Genomic DNA, 23,640 nt, shown 5'->3' with positions numbered 1-23,640 from the left:
TATCAGCCTGTTTCCTTTGCCTTGAGAAACTCTTGGGTTGCTTTTAGAATGTGCCTTGGGTCATTAACCATATCTGCTGTGAAGCAAAGTCTGATCAGTTTTGCAGCTATATCTGAAAAGAGAGTATAGTCCTGTACACTTCAAAATTACCCTGCTACTTCAGTCATATCATCAATAAATGCTAGTCATCAGCTTCCACTACCAGCCATACATAACATAACATGGTCTTCGCCAGTTTTGACAGAAAACGTGATATGCTTTAAATCAGGAGTTGTTTCTCTCTCTCCTTTTTTCTTCCCATCAGCCTGATACAAGTTAAAAATGGTTTCAGCTATCCAAAGTTTTTCCAGAACTATGTAGGCTCTTTAAGATGTTTTCTGGAAAAGTCTTCTTCTAAACCTTGTATATTTCCATTCATGTGCATGTTTTAGTTGTAGTCTTTGACACTAAAAGACCTCCATGCTCCAGAATATGCTTCACTTGGCTCAATGTTTTGAGCGAATTTCCTTAACCATAGAAAGAATTCTGTGATCCTCCACTTTAATTGTCTTCTGGGTATTCTAGACTTTAGTGTAACTGTGCTGCCAGGTGCATTTATTCTTTTTAAGATTATATTGATTTGGCCACTCCTAACATTTTACTCTCTCACTGTGATAGGCTTATCTGAGCAGCTGGATAGAGTAGTGGTAAGACAAATGATAAAGCTTATTTGTTGTTTGTTGGGGTTTTCAGTCTCCTTCACTTGGATTGACATCTTATTGGACCTCATATCATATAAATTAAGAATTCCAGGGGACAGATACAAAATACAAGTTCAACACTTGGAATAAACTCCCGAATCTTTTATCTTCTTGATTTGTCTTGTAATAATCAGGGAACAGGTCTCACCAGGCCATTAAACTGCTTGCCAGTCGATTTAGTTTTGGGCCTCTGAAATTGGAGGACTGTGCATAGGAACAGCTCATGAGTAAGAAGTGAAGAAGTGACTCAGAAACTGAGAACACTGCATGCTCATGTAGTAGCACCTTGTCAAAGTTAAGAAAACATGCCTGACAGCATACACTACTTTATTGCCTGTTTTAGTCTAGGCTTTAAACTGTTTCTGAGAAACTCATTAGGAAACTGTTTACTGAGGTCATAGACTAAGTGAGCAGATGGGTTGTTTTCTCAAATGTACTTTTTCACTTCAGCTCTGCACATTGTTGGGAGAATCAAGTTTGGGCACTATCCAAAGTTACCCTTTTGTACCAAGAAGATACACCCCCTGCTGGCCATGAGAAAGAATCAAGGTTTAAGGAATTCCTGGAATGGGTTCATTTTTCAGCCTCAGAGGCTACGTCCATCATTCAAATACAACTTATAACAAGATCTCAAATCAAATTTTAATAATCTATAATAATCTGTTTCCTACCCTACTTAAACACACAATTCATCCTGACACACTTTTATAACACACTAATTCTCAAATGTGATTAAACCATCTATCCTGTCTTCTCTCAGACACCAGTCTTTACTCTTTTAAACTGAAATTTCAATCACGAGTCTGATAGACCACCTACTCACCCCCTGTGCATCCCTCATAGCTGGAGCTTTGACACATGAAAGAGCAGGCTCGGTAAACCCTGACATTTCACTTCACCTGCTTCACAAGAAACTTCACTGGAGTATTGTGAAAAAAACCCACTGCTGATATTTCACTGTAAACAAGGCACAATGCTGTTGCTGTGTTCCAAACATTCATTCATATCGTGACAGTGTGATACCTGTCTATATTTCAACAGAGGAATGACAGCTGGAAGCAGAAAGACCCCTAATCCTCTAGAACAAGCAAACAGATTTCAGTGGATGTGTGTAGATGCGTGTATTTGTGTGAGAACACGGGATATTATCTGTCACCTGGGCAACAGGTGTACACTGAACACAGACACGTTCAAGCACTTTGGCTGTTTTTACGGGTGGTCTGTGGAGACTCACTCTTGACAGTAGCAGTCCTGGTGCAGTTGTACAGAATAGCCAGCTCTCCAAACACCTTTCCTGGCCCCATGGTGCAGAGCTTCAGGCTCTCCTTCGTCACCTCCACCTTCCCATCTGAAACATGCACAAAAATGGAAATAAACCATTAGTAACAATGATATTCAAATTTGACACTTATTTTCTTGCCTGACTACCCAAATCTGTAAGTCCAATACTACATTAAATATGTGCTGCAAATAGCGATTCAGTGATGAAATGGAGTGGCTGATAGATGTCTAAGGGTTTTTATCACATTTTTTAGGGGCAACCAGGCTGAATGCTCACTCGGCTAGAAAAAAAATATGATTATTTTGCAGTGCATGCATCTCAAACTACTCCCGGACTCATGCCAGAGCCTGTGGATGAACAAAAACAAAAAACTCTACAAACCTGTCAGCTTATGTTACCACCACTAACAGAATCACAAATAATCCTGTATGTAAGGATTAGTATGATCATTGTCCAAATCTGACCTCTCATCTAGTAGGATTAATGGTTAATTAAACAATGGTTGCATGGTTGGCTACAAAGCTTTCTGTTTTTCTATTAAATTTTAGGTGTATACTGTATCTCATCCTGTAGTTTTGCTTAGTACTGTGTTCTGTGAACAAGTGTTCTGCCAGAGCAAAGGAAATTAATCAACAAACATGATGTTACTGCTAATCACACTATTGTCTCATTCTCCAGCATGTTAAAGATTGACCATGAACATGATTCTATCAAGTTCATTTCAAATGCAGAGGTTTGGTTAAACTGTTGCAATAAAAATTGATTTCAGTTTCCTGAATTCCTTTTGATCTGTTTACACTAAGGTTTGCTAAATGTAGCTCTGCTTCCTACTATTTGCATTGATTTGTTTTAGTAATAATGAGAAAAATGCTTGCTGGCTGCATGCAAAAAAAATTTGGATTTGGTAGTTTTCTGTGAACACATACTTTTCTACATGAGTGGCACAGGCTTCATGGAAAGACCCACAAAGTCACTTCACTATCACAGTTCACAGGACAAAAAGACCAAAACACAAGGACTCAAAAACAGGCAAGATAATGGCGGTTAATTGTAGTACAAAAGAGTTCAAAGAGTACAAAGATTGTAAGGCAAAATAACAGAGAAATTGCAGGTTCGCACAAGAATGACAGAGTCGCTCAGAAAAAAGCAAAGTCGGGCTATTTAATACACACATGAGGCAATAAAAGGAAGTGGAATCATCAGGGTAACAAGACACTGCTGAAAAAAATCAAGAACAAGACAGGAGGAGAAAAACTAAATACTAGACACAAGAGAGTGGTAAAATAACACAGGAAGTAACATAAAAGGGAAACTTTCTATACCTAACACTTACACAAAGAGTAGGTGACAAGATACAAGGAGGCTAGATTAACTCTGAGTAAAAAGAAACATAAATAACAACAAAACTCAGGATACAAAAGTAACAAGGCAAAGCATAGAGGCATATTATGTATACAAAAGAAAAGACACCCCTAAAAACCAGGAATTCCAAACATTAACTAATAGAGTACAACCAAAATATAAAATGGTAATAATAAACCAAAATTCAGAGGCAAGAAAACACCCCACAAAACATTGGGTCCAAAACACAGGAACACTACATTTCCAATGTCCAAGACATTTTTCATGGTGTATAAACAGCATTATTTAAGTGTCAGCACTCTGATCTACACCATTACTCCATGACCCAACCCTTCACTCAGTAGCTCCTTAGTAGGTCCTGTTTAAGAGACCAGTTCGAGTGACACCAGTGAGCTTCAGATTTTTCTAGCCACTTAATTTAAAAAAGTATTGTTGGGGAAGGTAAAAGTGCAAAACCGTATGTCCACATTTGAAGAAAGTCTGAAAATATGAAAAAACTATATATATTAATTCACAAAGAACACTCATAAACTTGTAGCTAACTGGAACATTCAACTGCACATGATAAAAAGCGAAGCAGGGGAGTATATATGCACAGAGCAATGACTGAATTGTCATGCATTTTAAAATAAAACAGGAAGTAACTTACACAAAATGCCAAATGCTGTATATTACAAAACAAATGCATGTTTTAAACTAACATTATCATGAAAATTAATAGCACCCTATTGCTTTAACTGTATCAAATAAAGATTTCTAGACAACAGGAGACATAACTACCAGCTTCAGATAAGTGAACACATTTTTCTTTCGCACTGTAAGAGCCTCTGTGCCTCTGTGACTGGAGGGGTTTGCTCCTGCTTCTGTGTTTAGACAAGCCTCATCAAGGATGTATGTTTTCCTGAAAAAACTCAGCATTCCAGCAGGACCATAACTCTGATTCACAGAGCAAAAGCCCAGAGAAAACATCTAAAGTCTGCTCTAGGCAACTGATGAAATACAGCATGACGATGAGAGCAAGCACAAAGATAACCATTTGACACGTTATCTTGTTAGCGGGCCATGACCGCATTTGACAAAAGGCCTCAAAAAACACCTCTCATTATTCCAGGGCTCATTCTTTTTTTCATTTTGTACTTATTCCTGTCTTATTGGTACTATAGCACACATTTTCACTATGGCTAACAATACATTAACCATTAACACCCAGCATGAAACTACACGGAGAGAAAATCTTTAGCTCTTAAAATGTGTCACCATCTTAATGCCTGCTCCCCTGCTATTTCCAGTGTCCCTGTTTAACAGCCTTATTTTTTCAGTCAGAGCTTGCAGTAGCACCCTCCTTGTTTTCCATTCAAAAGAAGAAACAGCTCGAAATGGGGGGAAAAAATGACATCTTGCTTTTAAAGCCACATTTATATTTTTTAACAGTGCAATGCTTCATTATAAGCAGCTTAAGAATTCATAAGAGGATTCTTAGACTGACTGAAAAACAAATGTGCAGAGTTTCTTTTTCAGAGTGAATTCATGATCTACTTCCTGTACTTCTCATTTTCCTAAATGTATAAACTGTGAATTTCACAGAGAGTAGCAGGCACAATTTTTGATATTAAGCCGACTGCCTGATCAAAAAATTGCTTGGATTTGCTTAAAAATGTTTTGTACAAATGGTGTCAAAGTAATGTTGCTCACTGCCAGACTTTTGAAATCTGATTCTCAGCACACATCTACTCATTTCCTTAGCTACCTATCTAAATTCAGGGTCACGGAGCGGCTGGCGCCTATTCCAGCTGACATGGGCAAGAGGTGAGATACAGAAACACACAATCAACCTAGCATGCATGTGTTTGGACTGGAGCACCAAGAGAGAGAATAAAAAACCTGTTTTGACCCCAGAATCTCCTTTTTGTGAGAGTGTGAAGTGACAGTGATAGTGATAACTGTGCTCCCCAGTTAGCACACATGAAAGAAACGACTGCTTCTAAAGTACTGTGCAAAACTCTAGAGCCACTGCTCGTTTCTTTATATTTTAGTAGGAAAACAGGAAATAGCTGTAGCGATTTACTCAAACACTGGCAAAATCTGAGTTTGTGCGATTCTAACAAGCTCGAAAGAAAAGTATTTGGTATCACAACCTTTATTCTTCAACCAGTCTGAATTCCATTAGGTAAGTGTTTTTCACAGGCAAGTGAAATTTCTTACAAAGTCTTCAAGAATAGTACTCAAGGCTTCTTAAAGGACATTCAGAGCTCTTCTTTCGATGTTGGCTGCCATTTATTCTGTTCCCAATAAAGATGATCCCACACTTCTTCAATAATACTGAGGCCTGGGCTTTGGGAAAGCCAATCCATGACTGACCTCAGGAATTCGCATGATAAGGTGGGGCCAGGTTTCACAAAGAGCTCACCTGAAACCCTGGCTGATTGGGACCCACACCCAGTTTCACACCATCAGGGGGTCCTTTTGTCCCTCTGTGGGGGGACACTCCCACTAGGTTTAAATCTGGGACTCCCCACCATTTGACCTTAGAACTGAAGAAGCTTCTTGGATGAGAGGTGAAACATCTTCAAGCAACTTAAAGAAGTCCAGACGCTTTTCTTTGCAAGCTCCTTTGACCCCAATCCATGACTGATAGTGTTGTGTGTTTTTTCTATCCAGGTATGCACTTACTGCAGGGGCAGTGTGTTTGGGATCACTGTCATACTTGTAAATGAAGCCATTTCCAGATAGTATTGCATGGCAGATCCAAATTCTGATGGTACTTTTCTACACAACTCGATAATTTTTGACAAAATGCAGCCCAGAGCTGACATACAGCATTGCATTTTACAGATGCTTTACACACTCACTGTTGTACCTTTCTTCTGAAAATGTTCAAATTTGGATTTGTCACTCCATCAGACCTGCTGCCACTGATTTCAGTCCAGTTCTTATGTAACTGGGCAAACCTCATCCTGCTCTCTCTGTTTCCTTAAGAACATCTTACTGACAGCCAGACTCAATTTTTCCCCCCTATTTCTTAAGGACATGAAATACAGCTACTTTTAATTTGTTGTAGAGTTTTAGGTCTGTAGTGTTTAGGTCTCCCATTGCTTCTTTTGTCCTCCACTTGTCCAATTTCCTTACATTTGTTGAGGACATACTGCACACCATGCCAAGTTTTTGTCTAATATCTCAAGAAATGGTACAAAAATAGTTTATGTCAGTCATACTGTGCTATATTTGGCATTTTTTTAAATTAACCTAAAGAACTGGAAAGAAAATGCATAAAGATACATTTTTTTCTGTTATGCGTCATCACAGCAATAGTTTACCCTCAATTTAAGTGCCTTTCTAATGCCTGAATGAGTCATAGGTCGGTGTTAAGTGGCTTGAAAAACGTAAAACATTCCTCTGAAAATGGTCACTTATAGGGACTGGGCTAAAAATGAGTGCAAAAGCAGCCAATGGCCGAAGAAAAACTTTGAAAGACCTTCAAAAAAAACCCTGGAGAATTGAGGCTTCATCCCACGAACTTAGAAACTCGCAGTAAACATTTATTAACTTAATTTGGCTGAAATAAGTGTTTGTAGTGTCAATCTAGCCCTACAAAGTCTATAAAGACCACAAATAATGTGCTTGTTTCTGTGTAAGAGTTACGTCTGGAATAAAGCCACTGAGGATCAACCGAGCTTAACAAAACTGTGCCAGACTAATCAGTGAACTGTGCTGAGGTAACGATGACTTGTCACCTCTCAAAACTCCTAAGCCCTTATTATACCTGGGTGTCAGAGATAAGAAAATGGAAGAGGAATACTTTAGAAGAAAACTGCTAATAGTTTCACAGCAGCTGCCATGTCTTTCGAATTTGAGAAACGTAAGGGAAGACCAAAGGCAACACTGTGTTTGTTACCTCTATCTTATCATAGAAACAGCTTATCTTGGTCTCTGAGCGAAGGAGGGATCTGTCTGTTATTAACCGCACACACCTTTTAAAGTATCTATTGAGCCTTGCCACACGACAATACGTGAAGAAAAATCCCCTGGTTTTTGATCCATCAGCAGTAGAGGAGGCTAATGGAGTTCAGTGGGAAGACACTCTGTGCTGGAGTGCAAACAAAGAAAGTGTCTGCAGACGTGTATAGGGAGAAAATGATGTAATAGGTGCACCTGTACAGATAACTAGTGCTCTGAATAAAAGGATGTAAGACACAGAACTTTATTAAGTGCAAATATGGGCAATCTGTGTGCACGTCTTTTATTGAGTAGTGCATGTAAGGACAAAGACAAGCATACGTCAGGTAGCAAAACCTCCACTAAGGATAAATCTAATAATTTCCTGTGAAGAACCATGTAATTAATTCCTGAGAAGGATGAGCAGTGAAACACAGCGTTTATTTTGGACAGCTCAATAAGTGAGGCTGTGAGGGACTTGCTACAAAATTAAGTAATTCAATTATTCATTTATTGGAAATACACAAATGATTTATTCTAAGAAACCTTTCGTTCCAAGGGGCCCCTTGCATCCCAGTGTGCAGACAAGCACACTGTCCAGCTAACTCCCTGCATTTGTGCGTAGTAAAAACTTGTCTTATCACACTGCTCTTTCACAGCAGCTCCAAATACACTTGAAATTCACCTTTCTCATGCAAGTGCTACTCAAACCTCAATCAAATAACACCACATGCAAATACACTCTCCCACCAGACTGGCAATATCATATCAATGTGGTACTCCACAATGTCAACATACTTGTTGACATTCATTGATCCAGTGTGCTGTGTGGAAAGGCAATCAAATATGGCATGAGGGGACAATGAGTTAACTATCATTAGGTTTCCCCCGAGTGTTGTCTGTGCTTTCTTATCTGCATCTCCATTTATTTATGTTTATGTTGTGTCTCTCTCTCTCTGTTACAGTAACTTCCTGTTTGAGCTTGTTAACCAGTTTCCGTGTGTGTGTGTTTTTATTTATATCCTCTTTTTCCTTGTTAGATGTCAGCAAGTCTGCTTTTCAGCCTCCTTCCATGCATGTCTCTTCGTGTCCCTTTGCACATCGCAGAAGTTTTTTTTTATCATTAATTTTGCTGTTTTTACATCTGTTGGACATTTGCTTGACTTTTCTTACTTGAACTATGCGACTGAAACCATTGACTTCGAGTCAGCTGTTTACATGGGAGCTGATTTAATACGGTCTGGCATTTACACGTGCTAACGAAATTAATCGGAGCAGCACAGCGCGTAAAAGTGGCAAATATGTGCTTCGCCCGTCTTCTTCAACAGATCTCTGTTTCTGTTTGGCACAAGTTTAATCAGCTTCCTGCAAATTGATATCTTGTTGTCTTTTTGTCTCGCTCTTAATTATGTTTATTACAAAGAAACTCTCTGCAGCAGAGGACCTGTTTGGCTTGGAAGCTGCCAATTTTGGAACGACCAGTGCAATTAGGGAAGGCTGAATCCAGAGTGCAATTTTTCTTTTGATCGGTTTACGAAAACTCTGCTTTCCAAACCCTAAACTAGTTCAGCTTGGACATGTTTATTCAGTCTGGGGTGTTTATGTGCATATTTTTCTTTTTTCTTCTGGCAAATCTGGACATTTTTTATTTCAGCCCTTTTTTTCTTACCTTCTTGTCTCAGATCAGCATTTGGATCATCATTTTAAACTTACTTTGAGCACAACAATCGATTTATCGCAGCATGTCTTCTTCCCTTAAGGCTCTGTAGCTGTGGTAATGGTTGTTCATTTGAATGCACACAGCAGTGCGCTCCACATAGCAGGGCATGAGGACAGACCTAGGAGCACACTTCCCTCTGGCTCAAGATCAGATGGGATTCTGGCTGCTTTTCAAATTAAAAAGGTGCCCCATCTTTTAGACTGACTTTATCTCACTCTGGTGACGAAGACCTCACAGATAAAAAAAGAAAAAAAAAAACACAGCATGAATGTGCTCCTACGAACCCTCTAACAGGAGTGATTTAAATTGTCCCCTGTGGTCTGCAAAAATATCTGACCAAATTATAGACCATTTATATTAAGAAATGTGTCTTTTGGCGAAAGATAAATGCATTTCTGTAATAAGCTGACTTGCCTGTGCACCTGTAGAAAACACATCGCACACACTTCTCTATTACAGCATTTACTCGAGGACACTGAAGAAAATGAACATGTGATTGTTTTCACATGGAGTTTTTCACACCGAGGACAAAAATAACGTTGAGTTTCAGGGGTCAGGCGCAGGATACCGCTTGACTTTTTTTTTTTTTCAAGCCACGCAGAGCGGACATTAAGAAACAGGATGTGAGGGAGTTCAAATCCCAGTGAAAACAGCATACAACCACCATCCTGTCATGATGGGCCTTGTTCTTCCGGCTTTGCTTATGGGTCAAATTACACAGTGCTTGCCTGTCCATTAGAGCAATGGAGGAGCACTAAGACTAGTTTCAGGTGGTACAACACTCAAGTTGTCACTTCGGTCTTCAGCTGGGCAATAATGAAAAACAGCCACCATGTGCCTGACGGTTTTAATGGTCTGGTAAAGAAACAGCCGCGGGAGAAACAGGACTAAAGCGAAAAGCTCTCTTTTTTGGTCAAGCTTGGGATGTATTCAACAGAGAATGAAAGAGGTTTAGAAAATTCCAGGTTTTTAAAAGACATCACCATCTGCTTTCTATTTGGAAAAAGTTCATAATTTGCAGTTCACTGAAACGGCCTGAAATGGTAGCCTTTAGTAGTGCGTCAGCTCTGAGTTATTTATTTTCACCTTGGTTTTTTTATTTATTTATTTTACTTTAAGCCCGTATCCTGAAATCTTAAAAAAAAAAAAAAACACCAAATGCCTTCTTGTGAAAAATAAGACAAAAAAATCAATCGGAAAATAGAGAAATGCAAGAAATGGACTTCATTACTAAAGCTCTGTTCCAAGAGAAAAAGCTACAAGTTAAAGTTATTGTGTTTGCTTTAAAAGCTAATTAATAGCAGGCCTAATTAATTAAGAAATAACAAGCGTAAGCTTTGTTTCGGAAAATCGCTGCGTGTATAACTGTCGCTGAAAGAATACAAGCAACGGGATGATACAGAGCGAGTGCCAAAAACAACAATGCAGGAGGTAGAAAGAAAGATGCTGTTTTTGTAAATGTTAAGATGTTTTTCAAAAAATGAGTGGTTAACTGTGCCTTCCACCTGGTGATGTTGTAGTGCTGTATTCTGATTAATGAGCAAGCTGCAACCACAGGTTCCACAATGCTGGAAAATGTTTGGATGCTACTTTGTCAGGTACATCCACCTGTCAGCCTTGTTGCATACCAGAACAGCCTCATGCCAAACACATTTCCCGATGGCAGCAGCCTCACCCGGCAGGACAATGTGACTAGAGAAACACGATAAAAGGCTCCAGCTGTTCATCCATCAAATTCATGAGATCCCAATCCAGCCGATAATCTGCAGAATGGACCAGCTCAAGCCTGATTCTGCCCACAACCCATCGAACCCAAAAGAACCGGTGCCATCACCTCGTTGCCAGACACCACAGGACATACTCAGATATCCTGTGTCAGTGCCAGCTGTTTTGGCAGCAGGAGGTAGGCAGGTGGGTTTAACACTGTGGCTTATCTGTAGATACAGAGTGTACAAGAGGTCTGCGCACACCCCTGTACAATATATCCTAAAAATGAAATTCCAGTACTGTTTATCAGTTAAAACAGCTTAGACATATTAAACACATGATTCACAGTAGAAAATCAGCACTCCAAAGGTATTTTTTTTTTTATTATTCACTACTGTGCATGATCAGCTTTTTCTTTTCTGATAACAGACTCATACCTCCTCGGCACAGAGGACACCACAGACTTCTGGAAGGATGTTCTGCCATTTTTTTCAGCTGCTTTCCTTTGGATGGGGTTTGTTACTCTACTATTTCTTTTTAAAATACCAAAGAGTGCTCTATTAGATTCAGCCAGCCGGCACACTTGCCAGGTCCTATTTTTCACTTTTTTTCCTCCTTGTTTGATTTTGGCAGTCTTGTGTTTTTGGATCGCTATCAGGCTCCAATATTACTCTCCTGCCAGGCTTCTGGAGACTGCGACTCAGTTTGTTTGCCAGTATTTTGGAACATCCGCAAGCATTCATGCTGCCCTCTATCAATTTCATCTCCCCAGCACCTTTCCCTCTCATGCAGCCCCGTATCATCACACACAAACCTCCGTGGTTCACTTTAAAGACGATGCATTTACTGTGGTAGTCTCAGCCAGGTTTATGCCAAACATGTTTGACCTATGTGAAAGCAATGATCCACTTAACATTCTGCTTCCTTTCATGTTCTTTTGCAGCTTTGTGCCGAAGAGCAAGGTTTTTGTTGTTTTTTTTTCTTGGATGCCATCAATAGAAGCTGACGTTCTGTATGTCCTTCACACTGTTTGAGTTATCCAAGAAACTCCATTTCCATTGATAACTAGTCTACAGCCCTTGCTTGTCAGTTTATTAAAGCTATTTTGTGAAAGTAGCACACTGTGTTGACTTATTCTAAGAGGACACCACTGTGACTTTGATTTACTGGAATATGGCTCGTTCTATATCTCCCAACCCAAGCCTGTTTTCACTTATTTTTAGCTAGTAACCACAATCTTAGTGGACTCCTCATTGTTTTTGTTATTTTTCCCAGTAATTTACTTCCATCTGTGCCTGTGATACAGATATGCATGTAAGCAAAGTCCACATGAAAAGTCCAAATTTCATAATTATATTCATGCACTTAGCCTAACTGCAAATAACAGTATTCAAATTTGTTTCATTTCATACCGTATGTGTCGCGGGTGTTTTTACTTTTCTTACATTGAGTTTCTACTATAGGGCTTCAAGCCCTATAGAAACCTTTTTCTGGTTGGAATCAGGACCTATTCAATTTGAGTAGTGGAGAGAAGTAGGGGATTGACACTTTAAACTGGTCAGGTAGCCCGGTTCTATCTTTTACCCTGGTAAAAAATACATAAATAAATAAAAATTTAATCTCTCCATTATTGCCAACTAGGCCTTCTTGCTCATATGGTGACATGTGGATTGTTATTTCTCTAGCCACTTGTCAAGTGATGACACATCAACCCTGTTTCTGGATCCAAAAATCTGATGATTGAGACTGTTTTAATGTTTTTTTTAATCCTCTGTGTGTTGTTTTATTTAACAGAATAAATAATAATAGAATTTATCTGCACTGTTCATTTGTGACACATCCTTAAGTAAAGTTTTTAAAGGCCTGTTGTTGACTATAGCACATGTACTCACAGTGTCCTGGATACAAAATATTTATTTGATGTCTTCAGAAAAGAACACTTCACTTCGACATTAAGCTTGGGATCAAAACCTACATGCTAATGTATTTATATTAGCCTAACCACAGGAAAGACGTTTACTTACTACAACAGCCCTCCAAACATTGCTGTTTATTAGCCTTTCATCTTTCTTTATGTCAGTCGTAGTAGAGCTGTACATTTTAGTTTTGCTTTTGCTTTTTTTACAAATTCTTCCGTCAGAACATTTTTTATCATTCTAAGTCAAAACTAGCTTAGCTAAATTAGCTAAACTAGCTAATTTCCTGCTGATTTGTAACTTTGCTAAATGTAAATATTTTTTTTCACGCATGCCTGGACATTAAACTTTATTGTAACACGTGAGATAACAGCCACACTGGTCATTGTACTGGAGGTGAAACAATTTCTAGGTAGTGCCTCAGAGTTTGTTTGATTTTAAAAAGTGATAGGAGTTTTGGACTCGGAAATAGCTAACAATGTCAAACTGTATGGTTTCTCTTTTTGTTGTTGAGATCTGGTGCTACATAAATAAATCTAAATTGGAAAATAACTCAACTGAAATTGGTTTGAATCCAGTATGAGAATAAACAAACATTTAAAAAAACATAAAAAGAAATAATAATATTAGAATGGTCTGAAGAGTTGATAGTCCAGCTCTGAAAAGTACAACATAATTTTGGTAAACAGAGAATTCATTAAACATGCTAACAAGCATCAAAATTCTCTCTGCCTATTCCACTCACAAAAGATAACAACTGTCATTACATCACAACTGATCTAATGAAAACATGCGAAAGGAAAGGGGAAAAAAAAGGCTTGTCAATCAGACCAGTCCCATCCCCACATATGCCCCTCTTTAGGGCCTAATATTTACCTAATTATGAAAATTTACTCAATACTAATGCCATCACATAGACAGGGAGTGGATTTATCTAATGATATCACAACCACCTGTGGAAACGTATTAAAATAAGTATGTAATGAGAGAAGATTGCAAAGCACTTAGCGATCCTCAGTGGTATTTATAGGGGTCCAGACTCTATGCCTTGTTTTTTGCAGCTTGGCTGAAGCTTTATGCTTGACCTTACTAACATGTGGCCAAATAGATCCTGCTGGGATCCACTCCAATCGCATCCTGAAGCTAAATAAAAGAGGTTGTAGCTGAAGAAACTGTGAATGGCTGGCAGTATAAGGGTATCAGGACAGCTAAAATATCTTATACGCTGAAGAAATGTTCAGTACTTTGGAAGTATTTCAAACCTGCTACACCATCAGCTTTTGGTTGTATGTTGGCAAAGGGTTTTTTTTTTCTTAACCACAAACTGCGGGCAATTTAGAGATAAAGTTTTCCCTTTCTTTTTCTTGCTTGCTCACTTGTCTACTTTCATTCCTCATGCTGGTCAGAGAGGCATTATATAAGATAGTTGTTCAGGGTCAAGGTGGGGATCAAACCTATCCCAGCTGTCATAGTGCGAGAGGTGGGGTATACCCTAAAGAGGTCACCAGTATTTCACAGAGCTAACATAGAGAGGCGGTCACACTGGCGACAAATTTAGAATCACCAAGAATCTAAAATCCATGTGTTTGAACTGTGAAAGAGTGAAAGATACTCTGAGTATCTGCGGGGAACCCACACATGAGAACCAACCTGCCATCACACCACACCACTGTGCCACCATTTCAAACATTTTGACTCTTGGATGTATATTTCTTTCCGATTTTATTCTACAGATTTCAAAAAGCAATATTAAAGTCAAGCATGACGCCTTACATGAGGAATACAGCTTATTAAATATTGCTAGAATTTCTTTCTACCATGCTGTAAGCTAGAAATGTGCAGTAAATCTTTAATACAGTTCAACTCTGACAACACCTTTAAACAGCCTGTCAACTGCCCTCTCTCTGTCATTGCCTCCAGCTGTCACGTCTAAAAAGCTTGCCCTGAATCCTACAGCCTTCTTTGGAAACTACATCATCGACACAAACGACGCGTGTTGATTATTATCAGCCTTCTTTCAGCAAACTCGTGCTGCGGTTTCCTTCTGCAGCTTTGGAAGCCTTAGCTTTGAAAGCGGAGGGTGGAGATTGCAGATAGCAATCCACTAATGCTGTTGTTGTAGGAGGTGATGCCAAAATCAGCCCTGATTTGAGACGCTTTGAAAATCACAAATCTAGTTGCATAAGGTGTTTTACTTCAAGACTTCCTTGTTCTCCGTTCTCTTGAAATTAGCTAAATAGGTAAAAAGAAATTTCAAGTAAAGTTAAATCAAAGCTCTGCTGACTAACTCGCAGCTGTTGAGGCTGAAGTACACTCAGTTCACCTTCATTTTTATTCATCACCTTCATGATGCATTAGTTAACAGCTTTGCACTGCTATTTGGATCATATTTGGGTACAACCTACTAGAGATGGCACGATACCACTTTTTTATGTCCGATACCGATACCGATATCATAAATTTGGATATCTGCCGATACCGATATGAATCCGATATAGTGTTTTTTAATCAACAAAACTGTTTTTTTTAATATCTTGCTGCATTTTGTATAAGTTCATACTCAAGTTTAAAACAACAACTACACTAAAGCTATTCTGTTATACCTGTATGCAAAAAAAAATATTTCATAGTTCAGCAATACTGATCAATCTAATAAACTTAAACCTACACCATCCTCCCTATTCTGGTATTTTAAAGAGTACTTAGCATAAATATTAAGCAGCCTAACTAATAGGGTTCCAACTCCCAGCAACAACAAAAATAAATAAATAAAAAATAGGGAACCACCCCTCACGCTCCACCTCATGATGCTTAATCAACGTAATCAACCTTAATTTGATGCAGTGTGAAAAAAAAATGCACAGAAATCAATTATTTTTCAAGAAATATTAAATAGATTCAACATCTTTCTTCAACAAAATTGCAGACTGCACAGATGGTACCTTCCCAAAGGAAAAAGTACTATAGCTTACTAGGGTATATATATTAGACTTAATAGTTACTATATACAGTAATGGACTTCTATTTATTTTGCATCAAATTAAAACTTTGGGTGTCAGATAATTATTTATTAAAAGCTAGACATTTTAAATGAGAATAAGAAAGAAAAGTATGTCTTTGTGCCCCCTTTTCCCAGTTAATGCCCTATCGGCCCCCCTGGCTAAACTTTGCTAGATCCGCCCCTGCACAGTTACCAGCGTCAGCTACGTAGAAAAAGATCCTCGAGTAGAAAGTAATAATAAATAAATTCTAACAACAGCTGATCAAGCTTAAACGTGCTGCTGTTGTTCAGCCGCTGGTTTCCTCTTTCTGGTGCAAAGTGGGCCAAAAACAAACCAGAGAGACGGACTCGCGACAGAAAAGCCGATCAGCTGATCGTTAAGCAGTTTCATGATTGAAGTAGCAGCAAGAAGAGGCAGTCGCTCCATATATCGTTTGTTAAGCTTAATGCAGGAATGCTTTACAAACATTCAGAGATGGACTTACACACTTGCTTTACTTCTCTCGGGAGAACTTTGTCGGAGATGAAATGCCGGGTTGCTAGCGAAGCTCCAAATGCTATCCAGACCACCGACAGGTCCCGCATGCCACAGCCGCTCTATCACGTGATGCATACTGCCCAGACGTGCTAACGTTCTGAGGCGAGTTACGGCGTGTTGCAAGTTTTGTGAGGTGCTTTCGTGATATTTAATGGATCGGATTACATTTTTTATTTTTCTCCGATATCCGATCCAGTAATTTAGGTCAGTATCGGACCGATACCGATACGTAATATCGGATCGGTCCATCTCTACAACCTACACGATTTTTGCAACAAGAAGAACAAAAGGAAATGACAAATGGAGAGGGGGGAGCAGAGAGAGTTGGTTGAGAATGTAAGAAGGCAAACACAAAGAAAGCAGGAGAAAACAGAGGCACAGCACGGGAGAAAGACTGGCACTAGGTGGGGGGTTGTTTCTCTAAAAATATGAAAACATAAGGTATGTTTTTGAACATACAGAAATCTTTGAACATGAGCAGGAACCTAAAAGTTTTTAAAACATTTCAGACCTTCTACCCCAAGTGAAAGATCCCCCAGTCACCAGTGCTGAATCCTGCTTATTCTGTGTTACCTACATTTAAGGACCAGTTGGATGCTTTTGAGTATATTATAGTTACTGAATCACATGAGGATATTGCACCTCAAGCATTCGGAAGAAGTACATTGTAAATGTCAGGACATAACAATATAATTTGGAGTGCATTTAGTATTTTTTGCTGAAAATTACACTGCAATTTTATATTTGACTAAGAGGCCTAAAGCCACTAAAAAGTGTGTTGCCAGCATGACATGGAGGACAGTTGGTTTCACCCTTTTTACATCATTTTACCTTGGAGACGGAGATTCTGCAAGAACATACTGTAATGCCACATGTCTACTTTCTTAATCTTGCAGTCTCACACTGAAAGTTACTTTTATTCAGCGGTAATAATGGGAAATGTGAGCTCAGATATGACAGTTAAATCCACTTGTCTGGAGCCCCCTTCTGTGTTTTCATTAAAACATAATAGCCCTGGTTCCATCCCTGCTACTCTTCTACTCATCAAACTGAGATTATTGCAACTATGTTGACAAGCTGATTGAAAGCAGGGGTTAGTGACAATGATCATTCTATATTCACACACCAAATCACCGCCTTGTAATTAGCAGTTAGCATCCTTGCCGTGTGAATATACTGTAGCATTTCTTTTATGCAGACTGGACTTAATTAGACAGCTCTGACAGCGGAATACAGATTAATATGGCATGCAAACTGCTACAATACTGGGCCCTTTTCATTTCCACGGTATGCTCTCATTTCAGTAGCTTGCCGTTTCACCAGACAGGAGACACAAGCTATTTAATGTGGATTCATTGTAAGTCTCATTTGGGTGTTAGACACACAAATGCTTAACCAAATTACACATACTGTATCGCCACATGTACACGTGCATAAAAACCTGAGACCTGACATGGGTGATGGTACAAAGATAAATATGCTTTATTTTACAAAGACCCCATGTCTTTTGCCACAGATAAATTGTCAGGGGCTGCATTTTGTGTTAGTTTGTATTGTTGATTTCTCATGTTAATATTATGTTAAATTCATGTGGTATTCTTAAGGTGAGGGCATAGTTGAGTTATTTTGTATTGTGTATTACTTATGTGATAATGTTAAGTTCTGCTATTTGGGTGACCGTGGCTTAGGGGGTTGGGAAGCGCATCTGTAACCAGAAGGTTGCCGGTTCAATCCCCGGGCTTGACATCCTGGTTGTTGTGTCCTTGGGCAAGACACTTTACCCTACTGCCTACTGGTAGGCTCATCTGTGCTTCTGTCAGTCTGCCCCAGGGCAGCTGTGGCTACAACCGTAGCTCCACCAGTGTGTGAATGCGAGAGTGAATGAATAGTTGAGTTTGGTTTATGTTTCTTCTATGCCTCCTTGTTTTTGTAGGTTCCCCTTGTGTCTCTCTCCTCTATGTTCCTCTCCCTCTCTCCCTCCCTCCCTCCCTCTGTCTGTCTCTTGTGTCAAACTTGTGTTGTCATGTCTACCTTCCATTATGTTTCCTGTTTTATTTTGAAAGGTCTTGCGTTCCTTGTTCAGTGTGTTTAGTTGTACTTCCCCTGTGGCGTTAAGGTTTATTTGTATCAGCTCTTTTTCCCCAGGTGTTTTCACTTCCCTCATTACCGTTCTGTATATTTAAGTCCTCTGTCTCCCTCAGTTCAGTGTCAGGTCGTCTGTTCACCTCATGTTCCATGGATGTCATGTTTTTCTCGTCTCAGTTTTCTCATGTTCTGGTCATGTTTAGGTTTATCAACAGAGTTTTTCCATATCCTGCGTTAGTTTTTCCCCAGTTTAGGTTAATGTTTAGTTTTTCACCTTTGTTCGTCTGTGCTTTTGTTTTTGGGCTAGTTATCAGCCAAAATAAACAGCTTGCTTTTTGTTAAACTTTAGTCCTCGTGTATGTGCTTTTGGGTCCATGCTCCTCAAACATTCCAGCCGTGACATAAACTTTGCTGTTTTGCAAAACACCTGAAGTTTCAAAAAAGTTGGAACATGGGGCTTGTCTCTTCCTTGAACAAATTTCTGCCAGCATTTAGAATCTGAGGACACCAATCAGTGTAGCCTTGAAAAAAAATGTTTTCCCATTGCTGCTTTATGTGATCCTATTTTTCTGGTGCCATGGTGCACCAAAGGTTTTTTCAGTGGATAACAGATGGAGGCCTTTATGTGTTGTAAAATTTATGACCAAATCCAAAAACCACCATTACTGAGAGAGAAAGAAAATAACTGACTCAATAGCATCAATTTCATGGCTCACTGCTATTCAGAATTTAATGTTAATTAACAAGTTGTCGAATCAAAACTCAGCCTGAGTAACATAAGTAGTTTTCTCCACTCTGCCTGGCTGTGACGTATTCCCTATGTCTGTTGTTTAACTCTTTTGTTAGAAAACTGCATAAGTAATACACACCTTTTCTTTTAGCTGTTCCCTTTAGGGTTTGCCACAGCAGATCGTCTCCATCTCACCCTATCCTTAGCATCGTCCTCTGTCACACCAACCTCCACATGTTCTTCTTCACTACATCCATGAATCGTCTTTAGGGTCTTCCTCTTTTTCTCCCGCCTGGCAGCACACTTCTGAAATCAACCTAAATGTCCGGTTCTTAAACTGTGACTGGTTAAAAACATGAAACCACTTTTATTTTTGCCTGACCTGGAACCTGTAGGGAATGCAAATCTTGGTCTTTATCAGTCTATGCAAACCTAGTCTTTCTTGGTTTTGCATGACTGATGAAGACCTCTGTTATCTGTCTGGACTGCTGTGTGGCCAGTTTACAGAGAGTATTTTATTACAGTAAAAAATGCAGTTAAAATTTGTACAAACAGGAGATGGAGCACATGCGACTCCATTGTTCAGCATTAATGGTGACTTTGCAGATGTGCGGATAACTCGTTCTTGTGTTCCCATGTGCTCCACTTGTTAGCCAAGTTGGAGGCGCTCTCTGTAATTTTTCAGACAGTTTAAATATGCAGAACAAAGCCCAGTTTATTACTGCTAGAGCTCAAAGCAGATCAGGGCCAGTGAAGGTGGCTTGAATTCTGGATGTTGATCAGGTGGATTCAGTGATTGTGTTCAATGACAATAGTTTTTAGAAGTGTTCCAGAGCCCGTGCATTGATTTTCACTTCAAAATCATTTCTGTTTTTATTGCAGTGCTGCCTGAAGGTCATGGCTGTTCAGTGTTGTATTTCAGCTTTGGACCTTGTGTGCAGAGATTTCTCCATATTCTGTCCCTAGTAAAGACTCAGCCTCTCCAGGAGACTATTTTTACTCTTAATATCCAGTCATGTTACAAATTAAAGTGCTTTTTTTGTATTCTATGTTTTTATTACATAATTTTAACAGCCTTTTGCACCCCAGTCAGAGTTTCTTCAAACAAATTACTGATATCACAGCCACATATTCGCCAGCATTCGATGTAATTGGTTGATTGTGGGGTTTAAAATATTTTGCAGATCATTGGATTCTGTTTGTATTTACACTTTTAGATGGTGCCTGTTGTCTGTTGGGTGGCACTTACTAAGATTTTTCTCGACCAAAGTGGTGGACGAACAGATTTTTATCTGGTTATTAAAAGATTAAATGGCATTTGATGAGCTGTGAATTGTCTAATCTCCTTGGCTGATAAAATACTTTGAAAACATCTTAGATAATCTACAAAAATGCTTTGTATTCAAGTTTAAAACTAGGCTTTTTTTTGAGAAACTGCCATTTGCTTCTATCGTACAGAACATTAAAGCTCACAAACAGACAGAATACACACAAAGCTGGTTTGTAACACTGCTTTGTACCTTGCAGAAAACCACTGGGAATTCCCACGTCGAGGCAGAGGGTAATTGGCAAAAGCAATCAAAGATCAAAAGGAGAACAAAGAAATAAATTTTAACTCAGGGGAATCAATAAAAAAAAGTTTGCAGTGAACCAAAATTTTAATAAACCCTTTACTCTAAGTCCTCTGAACCTTGACTCCACCAATACCGACTGATGAATCTGCCTTTCCTAAACTCACAGGCTTCTTCATGTAGGTGAGTTAACAATGACACACTAGAGAGTGATACAATCCACAGGTGGCAATATGGTTGACAGTCGGAGAGAGCCTTTTCTATATACTGCTTCAGTGTGGATGTGTGTGTACTCACAGAGACACCCATGTGTGTGCATGTGTTAGTCTCGGGGTGATGGAAGGATTACTCTGTCACTGTAGCAGAGCAGATTACTGGTGCCCCATTTTGTAACCTGATTCTGAACCTCGACAAACACAGCTTATCCTGTCACACTCAGCATTACTCCAAGACCACCAGCGGTGAAATGTAACTAAATACATTTACTTGAGTACGGTACATAAATAAAAACTCTGATGTAGTCATATTTAAAGTTTTCCACGTTATGCCAATGTGTTCTTCTACTAAAACGTCTTACTAAATCCTCAATATTATTATTGAAGCTACCCATAAGTATATGAAGTGATTAAAATTAGCTCTATCAGTAACACTGAACTGATATCAATAATCCAAAACAGTTGTGTTGATTGATTTCATCCATAAAATGTCTAAAAATCTAAACTGCTTTCTTTATGGTTTACTTCTGGACTTGCAACTCCTACAAACTGAATTCTGTGTTGGTGAAGATAGTCGGAGAGAGCCAACTCGAGTAAGTGGGTGGAAATCGATGATTGCTTTGTCAGCCCAAAAAACTTCACTGTGAGTGAGCACAAGCGATGAAATAAGAATCTGCATCACAAGTAAGGTTTGCAGCAAATATTCTTTCTGAGAAGCCGAAGAACATTACAGTAGTATTGTACTCTGTCAATCTATAAATCCATTTTCCTAACCTTTTATCCACGGCTGCAACAAGACTGGATCATGTCTCCGCTTTTGCAGTGTGAGGGGTCATATACACCTTGGACAGCTCACCAAGCTTACCCTGGAGACAAATTCATAATGTGCAATGCCAAAGTAAAAAAAAACCCACCAACAACGACTACTACAAGTAATCTTCAGATTTCACTCCTTTAGGCAGGGACGAAACAGGCTTTCATATTGAAGAATGCTGTTTGATCTACTGTTTGCTGTGTGGGAGACCTGGATCTTAACACCAGTGATAAACCCTCCACATCAAGTCTGGGAAAGTTTGACACATAAGTTAATATTTCTCTCTGTTAGCTCTTTTATAGCTGTAGTAAAAAGGCAAATCAACTACTGCAATTAGTCAGAAAAGGGCTTCCAGGAAACAATCCAGACAGAAGCAGTCCAGAGGTGCACAGGGACACAGCCCTGAAGGGGGTAGCAGTTATTCAATCAGTCCATCAATCTGTCAATCAATCTATCATCCATCCATCCATCCATCCATCTATTTGAATGGCTGGAATTCACATGCCTTGGGAGGCATTCCCAAGCCACCTGAAATAAAATCTCTATAGCATGTCCTGGTCTGCCACAGTAGAACATGCCCTGAAGACTTCATTTAGGAAGCACCCAGGAAACATCTTAGTCAGATGTCTCCTACCAATGTGGAGGAGAGCCACAGCTATTAAATAAAGCAAGGTTTTTGCTTTTTGTGGCAACGTTTTGGAACTTTTAGACTGAGATGGTAAAATTATAAGAAAACCATGATTATGCAGGCAAACGTTCAAACTTTATAAATGTTAATAACCATCTCAATAAAGTTTAAATAACTATTAAAGTCTTACTTGAAGTACTTGATGGTAATACGTTTGCTTAAATCGCAGTACTTCTGCTCTCACTTTTATTTAAAGCTCCACATGCTTCTTCCATCATTGATGACCACCACCTCCCCATGCACTCTCAAACATGGACATCCTTTTACAGCAACAAGTTTACAGTACTCTGCCTTCCTTTTCCCAACATGAATGTAATTTCAAGCACTTGCATAATATTCATCTCATCGGAGGCTTTCAAGCCCTTTTTCCTCCCTGTCTCTGTCAGTACCACCTGGTTCCTTCTCTGCTTCTCTTATGTCACACACAGACTCTGCTTTCATCGTCTTTCCAGATGAGGAACACTCGAAGCGGGGTTGGCCACAAAGGGGATAAAGGCTCAGAGATCATCCACAAATTATTCACTAATTCTTTCTCTGAGCTGGATTCATCGGCCTCAGCGGAGTTAAAATGAGGATCAATTCCTATTCTAAGTAGGGAGAAAAAAACAAAGGCTTTTACAGACTAATCGGAAAGATAACAAAAAACCCAGAGAATATAGAGGGAATGGCTGAATGAAAATAAGGTAAGATGGACAGAAGGGGTGAAGAGTAGCAGGGAGAAAAAACAGTACAGGAAAAAGAAGCTGTGGACAAGTGGAGAGGCGTAGTGACAAGTGGACAGATTGGGGTCAAAGTTGGTAAAATGTGAGAAGGAGTGATAGAAGGAAATGTGCATGTGTCTGGTCTCTTGTAGGAGCATTTGAATAGATAACTTTTAGCAGTGTGTCTGTGTCTCTGTGAGAACACGTGAGAATGAAAGAAAGTGGCAAAGGGAACCACTTAGATGCAGGGAGGGCAAATGAGAAAAGACACTTGCCAGAGAAAGAATATTTTCATTTGGTGTTCAGGGCAGATGGTGCTCAGCTCAGCGCAGATGAGATTATTAGTCTGTAACACACTCAATCGCACTATTTGCACATAAATTACACATTAGCCAGAGTTATATTCTTCTTGATAGACGTATTTCAGATCATTAATCTATTGTATGTTAGTAGATAGACACCGTCCTGAAAAATCAGCAAGCCATCTGAATTTTGTGCAGTTTTTTAAACCCACATCCGTGCCTCTTTGCCCTCTCCTTTCACTGCTTTTCATTTACAGTGTTGCGCTGCTGTATAGCAAGTTTTGAATCTGCTTTATTCACCATTAAAATGTCAGCTTTTAAATTATGAATAAAAT

The 23,640-nt window shown here is 39.2% G+C and overlaps 1 protein-coding gene across 3 annotated transcripts in view; it reads right to left on the bottom strand.

Moving 5' to 3' along the window:
- Positions 1–23,640, bottom strand: part of LOC146655538 (cGMP-dependent protein kinase 1) — a 100,508-nt gene that overhangs the window by 59,590 nt on the left and 17,278 nt on the right. For all 3 annotated transcript variants that reach the window (XM_085427950.1, XM_085427951.1, XM_085427949.1), the window contains exon 3: positions 1,975–2,088. In XM_085427950.1, coding sequence (XP_085284076.1) covers positions 1,975–2,088 — 114 coding nt within the window. The remainder of the gene's footprint in view (positions 1–1,974; positions 2,089–23,640) is intronic.

Source organism: Rhamphochromis longiceps, linkage group LG13 (assembly GCF_057381845.1).
Source record: "Rhamphochromis longiceps isolate RC_006_pf linkage group LG13, R_longiceps_female_GT1.1, whole genome shotgun sequence".
Taxonomy (NCBI): domain Eukaryota; kingdom Metazoa; phylum Chordata; class Actinopteri; order Cichliformes; family Cichlidae; genus Rhamphochromis; species Rhamphochromis longiceps.
The sequence above is the reverse complement of the archived record's forward strand: the minus strand, read 5'-3'. Positions and strand labels throughout refer to the sequence as shown.